This window comes from Diabrotica undecimpunctata, chromosome 4 (assembly GCF_040954645.1).
Source record: "Diabrotica undecimpunctata isolate CICGRU chromosome 4, icDiaUnde3, whole genome shotgun sequence".
NCBI lineage: Eukaryota > Metazoa > Arthropoda > Insecta > Coleoptera > Chrysomelidae > Diabrotica > Diabrotica undecimpunctata.
In genome coordinates this window covers 140,471,253-140,487,054 of record NC_092806.1, presented here as the reverse complement: position 1 = coordinate 140,487,054, position 15,802 = coordinate 140,471,253, and the positions used below count along the sequence as shown (strand labels likewise).

Genomic DNA, 15,802 nt, shown 5'->3' with positions numbered 1-15,802 from the left:
TATTGACTTCGATATCTTAAAATAGAAAGAACCTAGATGACAATCAGAAAAACTAAATTAAAAAAATATTAAATTGATAATAAAAACAATAAGTCGAAATCCGAAGATTTCTTAGTTTTCGAAACCAAAAATTTAGATTATTGCCTAAATCTAAGCCTTATACAATTTTATCTATTATTAGATCAGTTACTGAGGGTTTTTACCTCCAAATTCTTTATAACTGAATCGATTCATTTGAAATTTTGTGTGTTGGTAAATAATTACTCAAGGAACAAAAGTTATATCGTACCGATGTGCGCTTCCACCCTGGGGGTTTACCACCCCTTTTCAAGGGTGGAAATTTGTTCACTCAAAATAACCACGCTATTTGATAGAAGGACAAATTTCAAACAAAAAATGTAGTAAACATTTTTTTCGCTAGATCAATACTTTTTGAGTTATTCGCTGTTGAAAAGTGTCATTTTTCTTAAAACAAACATGTTTTTCAAAGGTTTTTTAAGAATAGCTCTGAAACTAAGAGTTTTATCAATAAAGTGTACAGACTAAAATTAAAGCTCATAAAAAAACAAAAAGATTGGCTTTTTAATGAATATTTTCAGTTCAATATTAACTGAGTTATGGTTGTTCAAAGAAGGTTTGTGTTTGTTTTTGTCTTTCAATACGAGTATTTAACGTTAAATAACGGAAAACGGGTACATTTTTCGACAAAAATTCATATCATATTTTTAAAAGAGCTTGAAAAGACCTTTAAACTGAGTGGTGGTAAAAGTCCTTTGCACCAACTGTACGTGAGATACGATCAAAAAAACGATGGGTTTCTCAAATTTTTGTAAAAAAACGCAATAAAACTAACGTCATGTTTACTAGGATTGAAATAAATTGTTTTCCTTACAGAATTCACTTTATTTTAGCGTTCTTTAATCCAAAAGATTAGCCACTTTAGAATACCCAGTTTTTGAAAAAAGTATAATTAAATTTTGTTTTTTTTTATTTGTAAATATTAAAAAAAAATCTTTTTTTTATAATACCTTCAAAACTATAAAAGATACGTCAAAGATGACACAATACAAAAAAAATAGTTTCTTTTCAACAAAAATTTTCATTTTTTAATTTTTTTTGTAGCTTAAAAAATAACGGAGATATAGTTGTTTGGAGTTTGCTTTATAGCGCATGAACCACTGGTGTCCGATCCTTTGACCCTTTACCCTTTAAACATGAAGGACTTTAGAATATTTTAACATTCCTATACTTATAGCCCGTTAAATTACCTGTAAAATCGTTTTTTATGCATGTTGTAGCATCAAAATTAACCGAGTTATTGTAAGAAAACCAATAGTACTTTTTAGAATAAATTTTGGAGCATGAAAAATTTTATAATTTGGAGCATTGGAGCATTTCGATGGAACTAATAGAATTTAATATATACATATGCATCTATGTATCTCTCTCTCTCTCTCTATATATATATATATATATATATATATATACATATATATATATATATATATATATATATATATATATATATATATATATATATATATATATACCGTGGGCATATAAGTTAAAATACAACCCTGTACTTATTTGTAATAGACCATAAGAGAAAACATTGTTCCGTGAAAGACTGAGTGAATAGTGAAAGGACAATGGACCCGTATAATTATAGATTTAAGGAATAAACTTTGTAATTGTATTTTGCGGTGGACATTTTTCGAAAGTAAATAAGAATTAGATTTAGATATGAGATAACAAGAATTTGGAAACTTATTTCTGTTGGAAAAGGTAAAATTGTTAATGGTTTCTGAAAAGTAATTTGAGTGAAAGTAGTTTATTTGTTTTAAATATCATGTTGGAAATTTTCTAAATCGAAAATAAGTGGGAAAGATGAATGCTTATGATTGGTTAAAAAGGAATGGTGGAAATGAGAGAGTTGAGAAGGTTGTATGGAGAAATTGAAAAGATTATTATGTTACCGGCAGACCAGAAGAGAAGACGTGATTTCGTGTAGTCAATCTGAGTGCCAGTGTTTTCGTTTGTTAGTGAAAAAGGTGGAAGCTGAGAGCAGATCAAAATCGAAAAGATTAATACCTCTTTTGAGTTTGCATAGTCCACGAGATATAATTGAGAAAGAAAGGAGAATTTGTGAGTAAAGAGTGCCGGTCAAAAGAGGATTGGGCTTGTGTTTTTTCGGAGGAGTAGTTTGCTGGTATGCAGTTTGGATCGATGCTGAGAACGGGAAAGATTTGATGATAGCCGAACATAATCAATCAAGGAAAGAACTGTGGTTTGATCGAGAGGAGACATCATTGGTGTAAAAAAATAAAGGTCAGTCAAATAATTTGAATGAAAAAAAATCTAAGATATTCTAAAGATAAAATCAAATATAAGCATACGAACTAAGATTCCAAGTTTCAAAGAGTTATTTTTTTTGTGAATAAATTATATTTTTATATGGTCATTTTTTTTAGTAGACATTATTATAAAACAGATCAATAGATAGTTTGTAATTAAAATTAAATTTAGAGTATAGGAGTTTGTTGGGAAAGATAATTGCCCACAAAAGTTATTTATTAATATTCATCGTATTGCTTATTGAAAATAAATAATAATTTGTGTGCATATTTATGTTGTTTTAATGTTAGTTCCGTTTCCTGTTCTATCCCGATTATGAGCAACTAGGAGATACTGAACCCACTAGAAGAGATATATAAAGTAAACTGATTAAAGTAAAATTAAAAAGGCACCGTGAGAAATTTTAATAGTAATTGATTTGTATGACTCTGCATAAATTAGTGAATTAATTATTTAAATAATTGGATTAATTAAATTAGTGTTAATTAATAATAAAACATCATAAAGCAGATCACAACAATATATATATATATATATATATATATATATATATATATATATATATATATATATATATATATATATATATAACAAGTTTTGGAAACAGGTAGGGATTTTATATGCAAAAAATTAATTTTCGGTAAATAAAATGCACTCAAGAAATGTTTCAAACCGATAAAAATATTTTTTATTTCATTTTTAATTCATTTTTGTCATAAGCTGGGTTGTAAGGGTTGAAAATTTCCAATAAATAAAATATTATTGTATAGCTAGGGTATTAATTTTTATTTGTATTTAAATACATAATTGAAATGTCTCAAGCTGCTACGACGTTTTTTTTTATATTATTTTTATAAAAAGTATTAGCTTTTAAGGGTTTTTAAAGGGTTTTAAGGGTTGAAAATTGTGAATAATTAATTTTCATATTAGAGAACACATTACAATATTTACCTTATGCGAATAAACAAGATTTAAGTGCATAAAATAATTAAATCCGTGTTTTTCCAAGTTTCTTCAATAAGGGGTAGTTTTCACTCCTTAAAAACAAAAAGCGCACCTAGAGCTTATATAACTTTTGAAGTGGAGGGTAAGATAAGCTTAATTTGAAATTTTCAAAGAAATCGATGCAGTTATAAAAAAATCGGAGGTATTAAAACTGGGACCTTTGATTTTAGTCAATATAACCAATGTGTCGTTTTAAACGATGTTGATATTAACAGTTTTAACTGTAGTGGGTTTCTGTGAAAATTTATTTAAAACCCTTATACCTATTATGTTAAAATGACAAATATAAAGGAGTGTTGCATTTTAAAAAAGTGTATTTTGATAGTAAATATAGCAAAAAAATATATATATATATATATAAAAATAAAATATATATATAACAAAAATTAAAACATAAATGCTCTTACTATCGAATATTTCCCATCTTCTGTATCGTTTTGGAGATTCAAAATTCTTTTTAAGTTTGTATTCGATAACGCCGTCTTTACCAAGGACGTAAAAAGTGGACGGAATTCTTGAATCTTGCAGAAGCTCTTGATTTTCCAGAGTAAACTTTAACTAAAAGTGCATAAGAATATATGCAAATATTAATTTAGTTATTATTTTAAAATATTTGTTAGTTATTTTAAACACTACAATAAGTTAAATTGTAACAATTCTTACTTCTACGCCACTTTCATCAAATGTCCAAATATTGACACCTCCTGTATTAGGACATTTACTTTTTCTACTTCCTCGTGTCACCAAAAACAATACGTCGTCGTCCCAAGTTGACACTATCTGTTCAAATTCTCCTGTCGAAATGTTGACCAAAAACGGTACAAATGAAGTTCCATTAAACATCTTGATATCGGTTAGACAGTCTTGTTTATTAATTAGCAGGTAGAGAACATTTTTATGGAGAAAGGTATAAACCAGATTGATATTTGTGGAAAATGAAAGTTGTTGGAAAATCTCAAAATATTTAAATTTGTATATTTGAGACTGTGTCTTATCGTAGAAGAATGTAACATCTTTGCATATACCTTTATAGTCACTCTGAAAATGCAATAATATTTTAATTTACATTTTATTAAAGTAAAATATTAAACACGTAAAAGTACAAAAAAAACTAAACTGTATCAATAGCATGAGATATCAGTTTCACAGTCCATTTTTGGAGCTTATGTAAGGTCTATAAAGAAAGTAAAAAGTCTTTTTTATCCACTTCCTCCATGTTCTCATTGTTTTCTAATTGACTTTGGTCTCGACACTTGTACATGTCCTGTTTTATTCTTGTCCTATCTACAACATTATCTTTACATCCATGTCCAACAAAGTTGAAACTATTACCGAATTGGGTAGTAGAAATAAATGACAGACTTTCTCACAATCTAGTTATTTAGTAGGGGAGAGTGATACACAATGACACATTTTTTAGAAAATGTACTCTAACATTGGAATGCAGTAGGGACAAATCAACGGATACATTTCCCGGTAAGTCTATCTAAGGATGTGACAGTTTTCCAGGCGAAAATAACGGCAATCCATCACTGCGTGGAAGAAATAGAAAGGCAGCAAATAACGTTCTGTTCAGTTGACAGCTTCACAGATAGTTAGGCAGCGCTTAAGGCACTAAATTCTGTAGAGGTTAATTAAAAGCTAGTATGGGATTACGGGTGTGCCCTAAATAAACTAGGAGATCGTAGTAAGGTTACGGTAATCTGGGTACCGGGACACGAGGGTCATAAGGGCAATGAAAAAGCAGATGAAATGGTCAAACAAGGTTCATCAATGCCATTCATTGGACCGGAACCCTTCTGCGGCGTTGCAAAGTCAGTAACAAGAACGGCTACGAGGAAGTGGGTAGCTCACAAATCTCTGGAATGGTGAAGGAATTCACCAGGACAAAGGCAGGCGACACAGTTCATTACAAAACATTTGCCAAAATTTAGACCTAATAAGAAAAGACAGGAAATCAGTCAAAGCCATATTAGGTCTTCTAACAGGGCACTGTAAGCTGAATAGGCACTTGAAGCTGATGGGATTATCAGATGATGACCTGTGCAGATTCTGTCACCTTGAAAAAACAGTAGAGCACATGTTATGTCAGTGTGACAGTCTGGCAAATGTGCGGTTCTTTGCATTAGGAGAAGAAACTCCACCGGCAAATAGCTACATGGAAGGTACAGTCTCGAAGCTACTAGACTTTATAAAAAGGGTCAGGCTAGAAAATGTTATCTAGAAATAGAGGACCACAATAGATCTGAAAAGGTCGCAGTGGAATAGGCTAAAAGGCCACCTCTCTAAATCTAATCTAATCTAACATCGGAATGCAATCTTCGAAAAAATCTCCATTTGGCGTTCTGCTATCTGTGAACATTTGTCTATAAAATTTTATAGTTATTATGAGTAAAGTAAAAATAGTAACTTGGAAATTTTCAGAAGTATGCGATACCTACTAAATTTGTTTCAATATGTGCTACCCTATGTTTCAAGATGTAATACATCTTGAAACATAGGGTAGTACACAATAAAACGTGTTAAGTAAATACAAAACATATTTATTATTTCTTCAAGTTACCGTACAATAAAATTGTTAAACTTCAAACCAAATCTATAATAGCAAGATTGTCGTTAGTTTTCTGTATATATAGATTCTGGCAATAACATAACAAAATCACATTTCAAACCCATATGAATATCAGGAAAATCTGGAAAGTAAAATGAATTGGAAACTTTTGTAATTCTCAAATCTGAAATTTTAAATCCATGGAAATTCACAATTTTCAAAATTTTGGCTACATAATGGATGTTCTCCTCAAATTTTACTAACACAAAAGAGTCTTTAAAAATTTCAGTATTTTCAGCAATTGCGTAAGATTTTGAGTCAGTCGTTCGTTCCTACATTATAGGAGAACATAATTCATCATCTGAAGAGTCTGCCAACTCTAAACTTTTGAAATCCGTTTCTGAATCACTTTCACTTGGCTTGGTCTTTTTTCTTTGAGGGTCCTTTTTACAGCCTTTTGTGCTTAAAGCTTTACAAATATTTCGTTTCATTTTCTTGACTGCTGCTGTTTTGAGGTTTTCTTACCTTCCGTTTTATCAGAAAGGTCTTACATTTCTGGTGTACTAGTTAAAATGCAGATGACACCATAGTATGTGCGGACAACTTAGAAGACCTACAAGTTCTTTTAAACAAAATCACGTATTACAGTCAACAATATGGACTCAATATAAACGTTAAGAAGACAAAGCTTATGATAATTGGCAAGAAAAGAATAACAGAAGGTCAACTCTACGTCAACCAATCCCCTGTAGAAAGAGTGAGGCACTACAACTACCTCGGCAACATAATAAATGAAGAATGGACCAACAACCTCTCTGTTGATACAAAAGTACGAATGTTGCGATGCTACGTGTTCGCTGTCCTTTTTTTATGGTGTTGAATCGTGGACCTTGAACAAAGATATGTGCAGAAAACTGGAAGCATTTGAGATATGGCTATATCAGAGAATGCTTAAGATCCCGTGGACTGACCGAGTCACAAATGAGGAGGTCCTCAGAAGAATGAATAAGAACCGAGAGGTACTGACCACCATTAAATCTCGAAAGTTACAGTTCTTCGGACATATTATGCGAAATGAATCCAGATATGCTCTCCTTCAAGCCATCCTGCAAGGAAAAATATTTGGAAAACGAGGTCCAGGAAGAAGAAGAACATCTTGGTTAAAGAACCTCAGAATCTGGTTCAATACAACATCTGTGCAGCTTTTCCGCGCTGCTGCAGATAAGATAAAGATTGCCATGATGGTCGCCAACATTCGTAATGGATAGGCACATCAAGAAGAAGTTAAAATGACACTTTTCCTTGATTTTTGTCTACGATTTGAATTTTTTCTGGTGCAGCCTTAGAAAACGCTTAGCACGTTGAATGGTATAATAAAAGCATTTTTTAATGTCGAAGGTATTTCAATAGTTGAGTTCGGTTCAGATTCTTGGGTTATATTAAATAAAGTAGAAGCTATATTAACTGAAGATGAAAATATAGATGCACTTTTTTCGTAATTGGTAGAATCTTAGTACAACCATAGATTTTTGTCCATCATAGTTTTTAAAATCATCAATCTGTCTGTCAGTAAACGACGATCATAGAAAATCAGTTTCAATAAAAATATGTTTAATAAAAGGGTAGATACCTCTGGATTTGAAGCCGTTCATAATATTTTTAGGTGTCATTGATTTTGAGTGGGCAATACCAGCACATTCTGCTATTTGGTACAGTGTCATAGGAATGTCGGGGTGATTAGAAAGCCATGAATAATTTGCACTATTGTAGTAATTTTTGAAGGAAAAAAAAACGATTTGTCCAAAGGCTGTATCCTATTGCTTTTATGTGGGGGTAAGTTTAAAATTATTATGCAAGCTTTTTCTTTTTCTGCTATCTCCAGAGACATATGGGATTCATGATTGTCATATATTAATAAACATGGGTTTTTTCTCTAGTACTAGTATGCTTAATAAAATGATCTAAAACTTGCGTGAATAGTTCGGCGGTCATCCACCATTTAGCATAATCGTATTAAATTGTTTACGAGGAAAAACTATGACCGGAGATAGAAATATTCCATTTGCTCGAATCATTGCACAAGTAGTAGCGAGTAATACTCTTTCGGCACTTGTCCTGGTTCAGTTGTTTAACACCTTTTTTTGCCACAACTTTATGTGAGTAGCAGTTTCGTCTAAATTGTGGATGCGAATATCTTGAAGCCTTGACAGTAAACATCCTTCTGATCTTCTGAGGCTTAATGATGAATTTATTTTTATAAATGCCCTTAACTAATCCTTGCTTGCACATTTGTTGGCCTTAAAAGATTCTGACATAATGATATTGTTTTTAGCAGCCATTTTATATGCCAATTCTCTGACTTTTAGAGTATTCAACCCAAAAAGTCATTTTGCTACAGTTCTGGATATAATCACACATCGACGTCTCGTGCTCTGTGTTAAATACTAATCTAACAGCATAATTTGGCTCCATTTTTGCATTTGGATCATTTTTTTCTTTTAGAACATATCGCTTTAATGTGCTAAAATTTATGCCAAACATATCTGCCGCAACGCGAAATACAGTTCCATTTTTTTTAAACTCTCTGACCGCTGCGGCCATTTGTTCACTTGTAAATTTGGCTCCTGATCTTTCTTTCTTCCTTACCATGGTACACCTGCAATAAAATGCACCTGCATTGGTTTTGAATGATTATTTATGGTACACAAAGAAACTTGTGTCATTGTGTACCACCACTATATGTTTCAATGTGTACTACCACAGGTTTAAAGTTTCAGTTAGATGTAAACGTAAAACTCGGCAATTATTGGCAAAGATATTTATAGGTTAAAAGGCATTCATTACAAGTATTGTAACGGCATACATACGAAAACTATTTATTTATAGGCAGCATACCTTTTTATAAAGGCTCCAGTTTTTAAATCTTATGAACAAAGAACAATAAAACACGTCGTGTAATGTCTTCTAATCAGTATATTAAAACAAACTACTGTCGCCGGACGCAATGCATTATGGAGTATCCGTTGTCATCATCAGCTCACCGGCACAATCTTTATAAAGCTAAAAAAATTACATATTGTTATACTACCAATTTAACCAGATCTTACATTAGATATGATACAAAAGGTGCAAAAAAATTTTACGTATGTTGGTTAGTTAGTATAAAAATAATATAAGCAGTACTTACATTTTGATAGAAGATCTATGGATATATTGTTAGGATGGCGTGTTTTTTATGCTAAAGTAGCTAAGTTACTTCTACTTCTAGAAGTACTACTTTAACATAAATGAACATTTAAAACACGCCATCTTAACAATATATCCATAGACCTTCTACCAAAATGTAAGTACTGCTTATATTGTGGACGGCCTTAGCTCAGCGGCAAAATACTGGCTTTGTAAGCCAGAGCGCACGAGTTCGAATCTCGGCACCAACAACGACATTTTCATTTCTAAAAATGATACGAGCGGTTCACCGTACTTCGAAGGGCACGTAAAACCGTCGGTTCCCCTCGGCTAGTGTGCATCGACACTAGCTACTTGAAACAGGGTTAAAGATGCAATTGGCGCTGAAACATCTCCCCGCAAAAAAAGCCATACGATATTATTATTATTATTATTACTGCTTATATTATTTTTATACTAATTTCACCTAAAAATTCAATAAAAAAAAAACACCCCCATCACTTTTATCTAACATAAGTAATATTGGCACCTCTTGTACGATACCTGATGTAAGGTTTGGTTAAATAAGTGGTATTACAATATGTATTTTTTTTTCTTTATAAAGATTGTACTTTACCAGTGACCTGATGATGACCAGAAAACCGTAGTGATCGAAACCGGTCGTCGCTTACTAAATAAATAGATTTTGAATAAGTCTGTCATTTATTTCTACTATCCAGTTTGAAATGGACTCACACGAGCAAACAATTCAATATTTTAACTAATATCGCTTTGTTGCCAATACTATTTCGTCAAAACTATTCCTTTGTGAGGTTTGTAAGCTTGCCCAAATAGCTGAGCTTGCCCAAATAGCTGAGGTTCCTCGGTATTGTCTTTTTATGTCTTTATCTGATGTAGAGGGCGCTATACGTTAAAGTGTGTATATTAATATGTATCGAATTTTTATGAGTGTATTTATGCACAATGTGCCAATTGGGTGCACTACGAGTGGTTTTTGATAGATGTCTCCCGATAAAAAATTTAGTGTGATACCAAACAGGATAGTAAAAGATGGAGAAGATCTATGTCCAACAGTGGATAAAAGACTAGATAACTACGATGATGATGTATGTTAACAATCAAATATTCTTTTGTTAAAATAATTATACAAATACTCAACTAAAAAAAATACTTACAATAGTTCCATTTTCCACCTGAAATTTAAAATCTCTTCTCTCTTTAATTTCGTTTGATACCTGTGTAAAATTTAGGTCACTAACTTTATTAAAGGATTCTAAGTTATCTAAGAACGTAATGTTTTCCAGCTTCCAGTCATTACACACAAATTGTGTACTTTCTGAGTTAATTTTTAAAGTCTTCTTCTTCCAATCGTCTAGCTTGACACCGTTAATGAAACCGTTAACTTCTAAATCATTTTCTACTACACATTTCGAATTAAAGTGGTAACTTGCGGTCAAATTTTGATCGGTATCAGTGGTTACCATTTTTGAGGTTTCTTGGTTATTAAGATGAGAAGTTCGTAGGTTTTTATGGATTAATATCAAATTAAATATCGTAGTAGGAGAGATTTCTTGATCGGTATCCACCTGAAATATGGAATTAATACAAATAAAACACTGAGAATCAATGATTTCATTTTCATTTTTCCATTACATATAGGTATAAAAGGAAATAAGGTAGCTAATCAAATATGCTCGAGAAATAACAAATAACACAAATGTTGCACAAATAATAAAAACTTCTTAAGAGGCTACATCAGCGCGTCATCAAGATGGAAAACGCGTTCCAAGATTACAGCTTTAATTTTGAATATTTTGTCGAGATATTTGGCACACATATACGTGATATAGTAAAGAATGGCGGTACGGAGCCCAATTTGAGAAATATGTTAGTTTGTGGAAATTACTCTATAACTAAATAAAATATTACAAAAACGAGTCCGTACCGCCATTAAGAAAAACAAAAAAATACACTTTCTTCAAATAAACTTTTTTATCCCATGCCTAGATTTTATGTCACATTGGAATTACTAAAATCACCTAAAATCAATGATCTATAACAAGAAATCGAACTTAACTGAGTGAGTTGGCAACATAGAGAATTAGTCAGCGCTATCACATTTGCACACCTGCGTCTGTTTTCTGTGTAAGTGATAGCACGATTCTGCTCTGTTATCTGTATCGATATCTGTTCAGCCAGATATTGGAATATTATTTTGGATCTGCATTATGGATATTATTTTCTAAGATATTGAAATTCGTTATTGTTGATTCATAGTGAAGTAGTGTTTGTTTAAAATGAATTTATTATATTTTTGTTATAGAACTAGGTTGTTGGACTATTTGAAAAAATAGATTATTATTAATTGTGAGATTTATAGTTATATTTTAAGTAAAAATATTTCAAATTCTAATGCGAGTATACAGGGTGTTTCAAAAAGGTATTTCATAAATTAAATCACGCATTCCGGGTACAAAAATAAATTGATTGAATCCAACTTACCTTAGTACAAAAGTGTACACAAAAAAGTTACAGCCCTTTGAAGTTACAAAATAAAAATTGTTTTTTTGCATTATCTCCTAAACTACTTGACATTTTGTAATAAAAATGGACACGTTACTTTCTTGTTCTGAAAGCATTTTTCATAAAAAAGAAACAACAAAATCTAAGTGCACAAAAACGTTTTAAGGGGGGTGTGCAGCCATAAATCTCCCCAAACTTTTGAGTACTTTCAAATCATCTGAATTTTGTGGCATCATGTGTTCAAAAAAACACATTATTTTTAAAACTTATTTGCCTCTTATCATTTTTTCGAAAAACTAGTTTTTTCCTAGTTGGCCATAAAATTACAATTAGTTTCTACGGATACAATAATTACAAACAGTTCCATCAATAATAGTCAATAATTTGATAGTCTTTTTGATAGTCGCACGTACTGCCGACGCACTGTTGCCAAGGGTTCGCAGAACTTTCAAAAGACGGTGCGGCTTCTATTTCTCGAATTAATAGTGATGACGCGCTGATGTATCCTCTTAATGTGCCATACTCAATTTTGAAAGTAGTCTGCGTGTACATGTGCTGTGTATCATTTATTGTGCAGTCATATACAGTGGGAAGCACAGTCACAGTTTCATGTCGTATGCGAACGTTTAAGTGTAAATAATTGTACAGACGCGTTACTATAGTAGACGCCACAGTTAGAATGCAGTGCAGGTTAGATAGGCAATATATTTATAATGGAAGAACGACCGACCACGTTACCGGTTTACCCTGAGCGGCGCATCAGGACCGGATTTGAGAATCATAGCACTAGAATATACGCGCACACAACAATTGCCTACGGTTTTATAAAATACTATTATTATTGTTTCAACTAAAGCATGATTCAATCATCGATGTATAAATAAGAGAGTTACATTGTCGAACAAAACGGTAACATGAAAAAAAAAATACTATAAAAAAAGTAAAATACATCAAAAACTCATTGTCGATAGCTTATCTATATTTATCAATTTTCAATAGCTTCCGCTGTAAACACATTCTTTGGGAAATAAAGATCATTATAAAGCCATAAGGAGAATCGAATCAGTTTTAATTCCCATTGTTCACGCAAAGCAAACATGTCTCTTTGTCGATTTGGTTATAGGCCATTAGACCAAAAACTTTTTGGCAAAAACTATGAAAGCTTAGTTCTATTTCATTTTCGCAAGCAGATGAAAGTACCTACATCATGGAGCCGTTAACAGTATCTGTCGTGAATATCTAACAGTGTATGACTTCTTAGTGTACAAGTAAAACGTGTGGTGTTAAATGTATTGAACTATCGTCTGAACTTAAAAAATGTTGACAGCTTGACTATAACTGTGGAAAAAGTTTCGAAAATGAGCAGTGTGAGTCTTCATAAAATTTATGACATGCGAAGAGACCCAGTAAGGCAAACTGAAAAGGGTACAAAAAAGAAACAAAAACAGTTTCCAGTCTAATTCACGTGAGAATACTTACGATAAGAGAAGTGAAATCTCGAATAAGGAAAATTGTCCATGATTTTTTTTGAAAACATACCACCAACCGTCGACAGCATAATGAACAAAGTGAAGGATGATGAGGACCTACCAGCAATTTCAAAAACCACGTTTCGTAGGCTATTAAATGACATGGGTTTTTGAATATGGTAAAAGAGGTCGAGATTCGATAATGATGGAAAGAAAAGATATCATATCCTGTAGACACAAGTACCTAAGACAAATAAAAACATTGTTGTAATAATGTTAAGCTTGTTAATACCGATGAGTCTTGGATTAACGTCAGTGCTTCAGTCAAAAAGGAATGGAAGGACACAGCGATCAAGAATCCACGGAATACCTTCATAAAAGCGCTCTCTACTAGACTGAAAGCCCCAACTCAAAGAGATCCTCGGTTTGTTCTTCTTCATCCTAGAAGCTAAACTGGTTTTGTGGCATGGTTCGAATTAACTTTTTTGGCCAAAAAGGGAACCGCTGATTACCACGATGAAATGGACGAGATCTATATAAATAATGGTTTGAGAAGACGTTAATTCCAAACTTGCTGAAAGACAAAGAAAACGTCGTTTTGGATAACGTACCACTTCTGCAAATTTGTTTTTCCGAAAAAATTGTGAAACAAAAAGCAGATCAAGGATTGGCTAATCGAAAAAAACATTTTCACCGAGGAAGATTAGCTAAAAAGTGAATTACTGGATATTGAGGCTGCATTTGGAGACATAAGTACAACATTTAAACAATTGTGGAAAAATATGGCGTTAAGATTTTGAGACTGCCGCCTTACCATTGCGAACTGAACCCGATTAAGATGGTGTGAAGACAAGTGAAAAGGTATGTGGCTTCAAACAACGTCGATTTTAAAGAAAAAATGGTAGAACGGTTGATAAAAGAAGCTTACTAATGCATATCTAAAGGGCAGTGGCATAATTATGCAAACCACGTCAAGAAGGTAGAAGAAAAAATGTTTGCGTTGGGCAATTTGCAGTTTTTGAATACTGTACGTATAGTACATTTCAGTTATGATCTTGTGTATCTAATGTATATATACTTATCGTGTCTAATTTGTATAGAATTAATTTGATTTTTTTGTCTATTCTCTTATTTAACTCAGTTAAACTAATGACTAAAGATTTTTGAAACGAAGCTCATCCGGTCCTGATTTCTCAGTCTATCGCCAAACTACCACACACCTACCACGCTGCTGACATGAGTGGCATCGCTGCGCTCCGTAAGACCAACACTGCATTCTAACTGTAGTTTCTACTATAGATCTTAATTCATATAAATGACAAAGAATATCGAGCAATTAAAATCAACTTAGGGAAGAAAAGTTTCTTAATTTGATAAATTTTCAAAAAAAATTTTTAAACGATGAAATTGTAGATTCTAGTAGAACAACGGACACTACTTAGAAGTCTGCATGTGATATTTTTTGCGTACCCTTTTGTGTTTTATGATGCACGTGTCTTGAATAAATGCTTTCTTATTCTCTTAATAGATGTCAATATCTCTATAGAGAGTCGGTTATTATATGAGATGAACTGCAGCGCTTCGAATTATAGTCACACAAAGTTTTTTTAAATCCAGGTTTAATTAGATAAATGATAAATCAATGATTGTTAGAAAAGTCTTGTAGTAAACCAGACTATTGAATGTTTTTACGAAGACAAAGACAACAATTTGAAATCCATTAGATCGAGAGATATAACAATAATGTCAGATTTTAAATCAAAAGTGGGGAAGAAAATATAGAAAAATGTACAGGTGGTTACAGTCTGGTAAAAAGACAAAAGAAGTCATAAACTTTCTACTTCCGAAATCGAAACGTTAAATAAACTTATTTTAAAGTAAAATTATGCAATTTAAACAATGGTTGATACGACCAAAACACAGAGATTATTGGAGAAACTAGAAAAACCCTACAAAAACAACCAACGAAAGGTTAGGAGTTATAATAAGTGAAAACATTATATATAGTGGAAATAAATCAATGGACCAAAAGCAGAACAATAGACAATAATTAATATATCATATAGAAAAAAAAACCTTTGACAACATATGCGTGAAAACAGCAGAAGGTCGGTCGCCAAGTACAAGAAGTAAAATAAACATTGACCTCATTTGAGACATCAATCGAAGTTAAAAAAGCACATGATAACTAAAATAGTTGCAAAAAGAAAAAAGACGAACCACAAACATATTAACGGACAAGAGATATTTGTCACAAGAGTTTCCTCAGAATATTTGCAAATGTAAACATCGGACAAACAAAAAACAAAATAATTAAAAATTGAATTTATGAGTCAGTCCAAAATTCCCACTCCACTTCCGTCTTAGCACAATATGATTTTCACACTGTTTACAAAATAAATAATTACAAAATTAAAGTGAAGCAATTGAAACCAAATAACGCCTCGAGTGGATCAATCAAACACACAAAGGCATCCAGTTATTTTTCATAATCAAATGTGCTTGGCTATTATCAAACCAGATCGCAAAAGCACTGATTTGGTCCAATTTAGGAAGACCGTCAGTTTAATACAAGTAATATAAAATACTTTATTAAAATTATATTTTCATTAGTATAGTTATAGTATATAAAATCATACTGAGAGCCTGGAATGAGGAACAAATCCCAGAAGAGTATACCACCTTGTCAAACGCCTCAAAAAATATGGGCCTG

General features: G+C 32.1%; 1 protein-coding gene across 1 annotated transcript in view; it reads right to left on the bottom strand.

Moving 5' to 3' along the window:
* The window catches only part of fs(1)N (female sterile (1) Nasrat), a 118,763-nt gene that overhangs the window by 11,194 nt on the left and 91,767 nt on the right, over positions 1 to 15,802 (bottom strand). The window contains exons 20-22 of the mRNA XM_072530404.1: positions 10,273 to 10,683; positions 4,024 to 4,398; positions 3,768 to 3,918 (exon numbers count right to left, since the gene is read on the bottom strand). Of these exons, the coding sequence (XP_072386505.1) occupies positions 3,768 to 3,918; positions 4,024 to 4,398; positions 10,273 to 10,683 (937 nt within the window). The remainder of the gene's footprint in view (positions 1 to 3,767; positions 3,919 to 4,023; positions 4,399 to 10,272; positions 10,684 to 15,802) is intronic.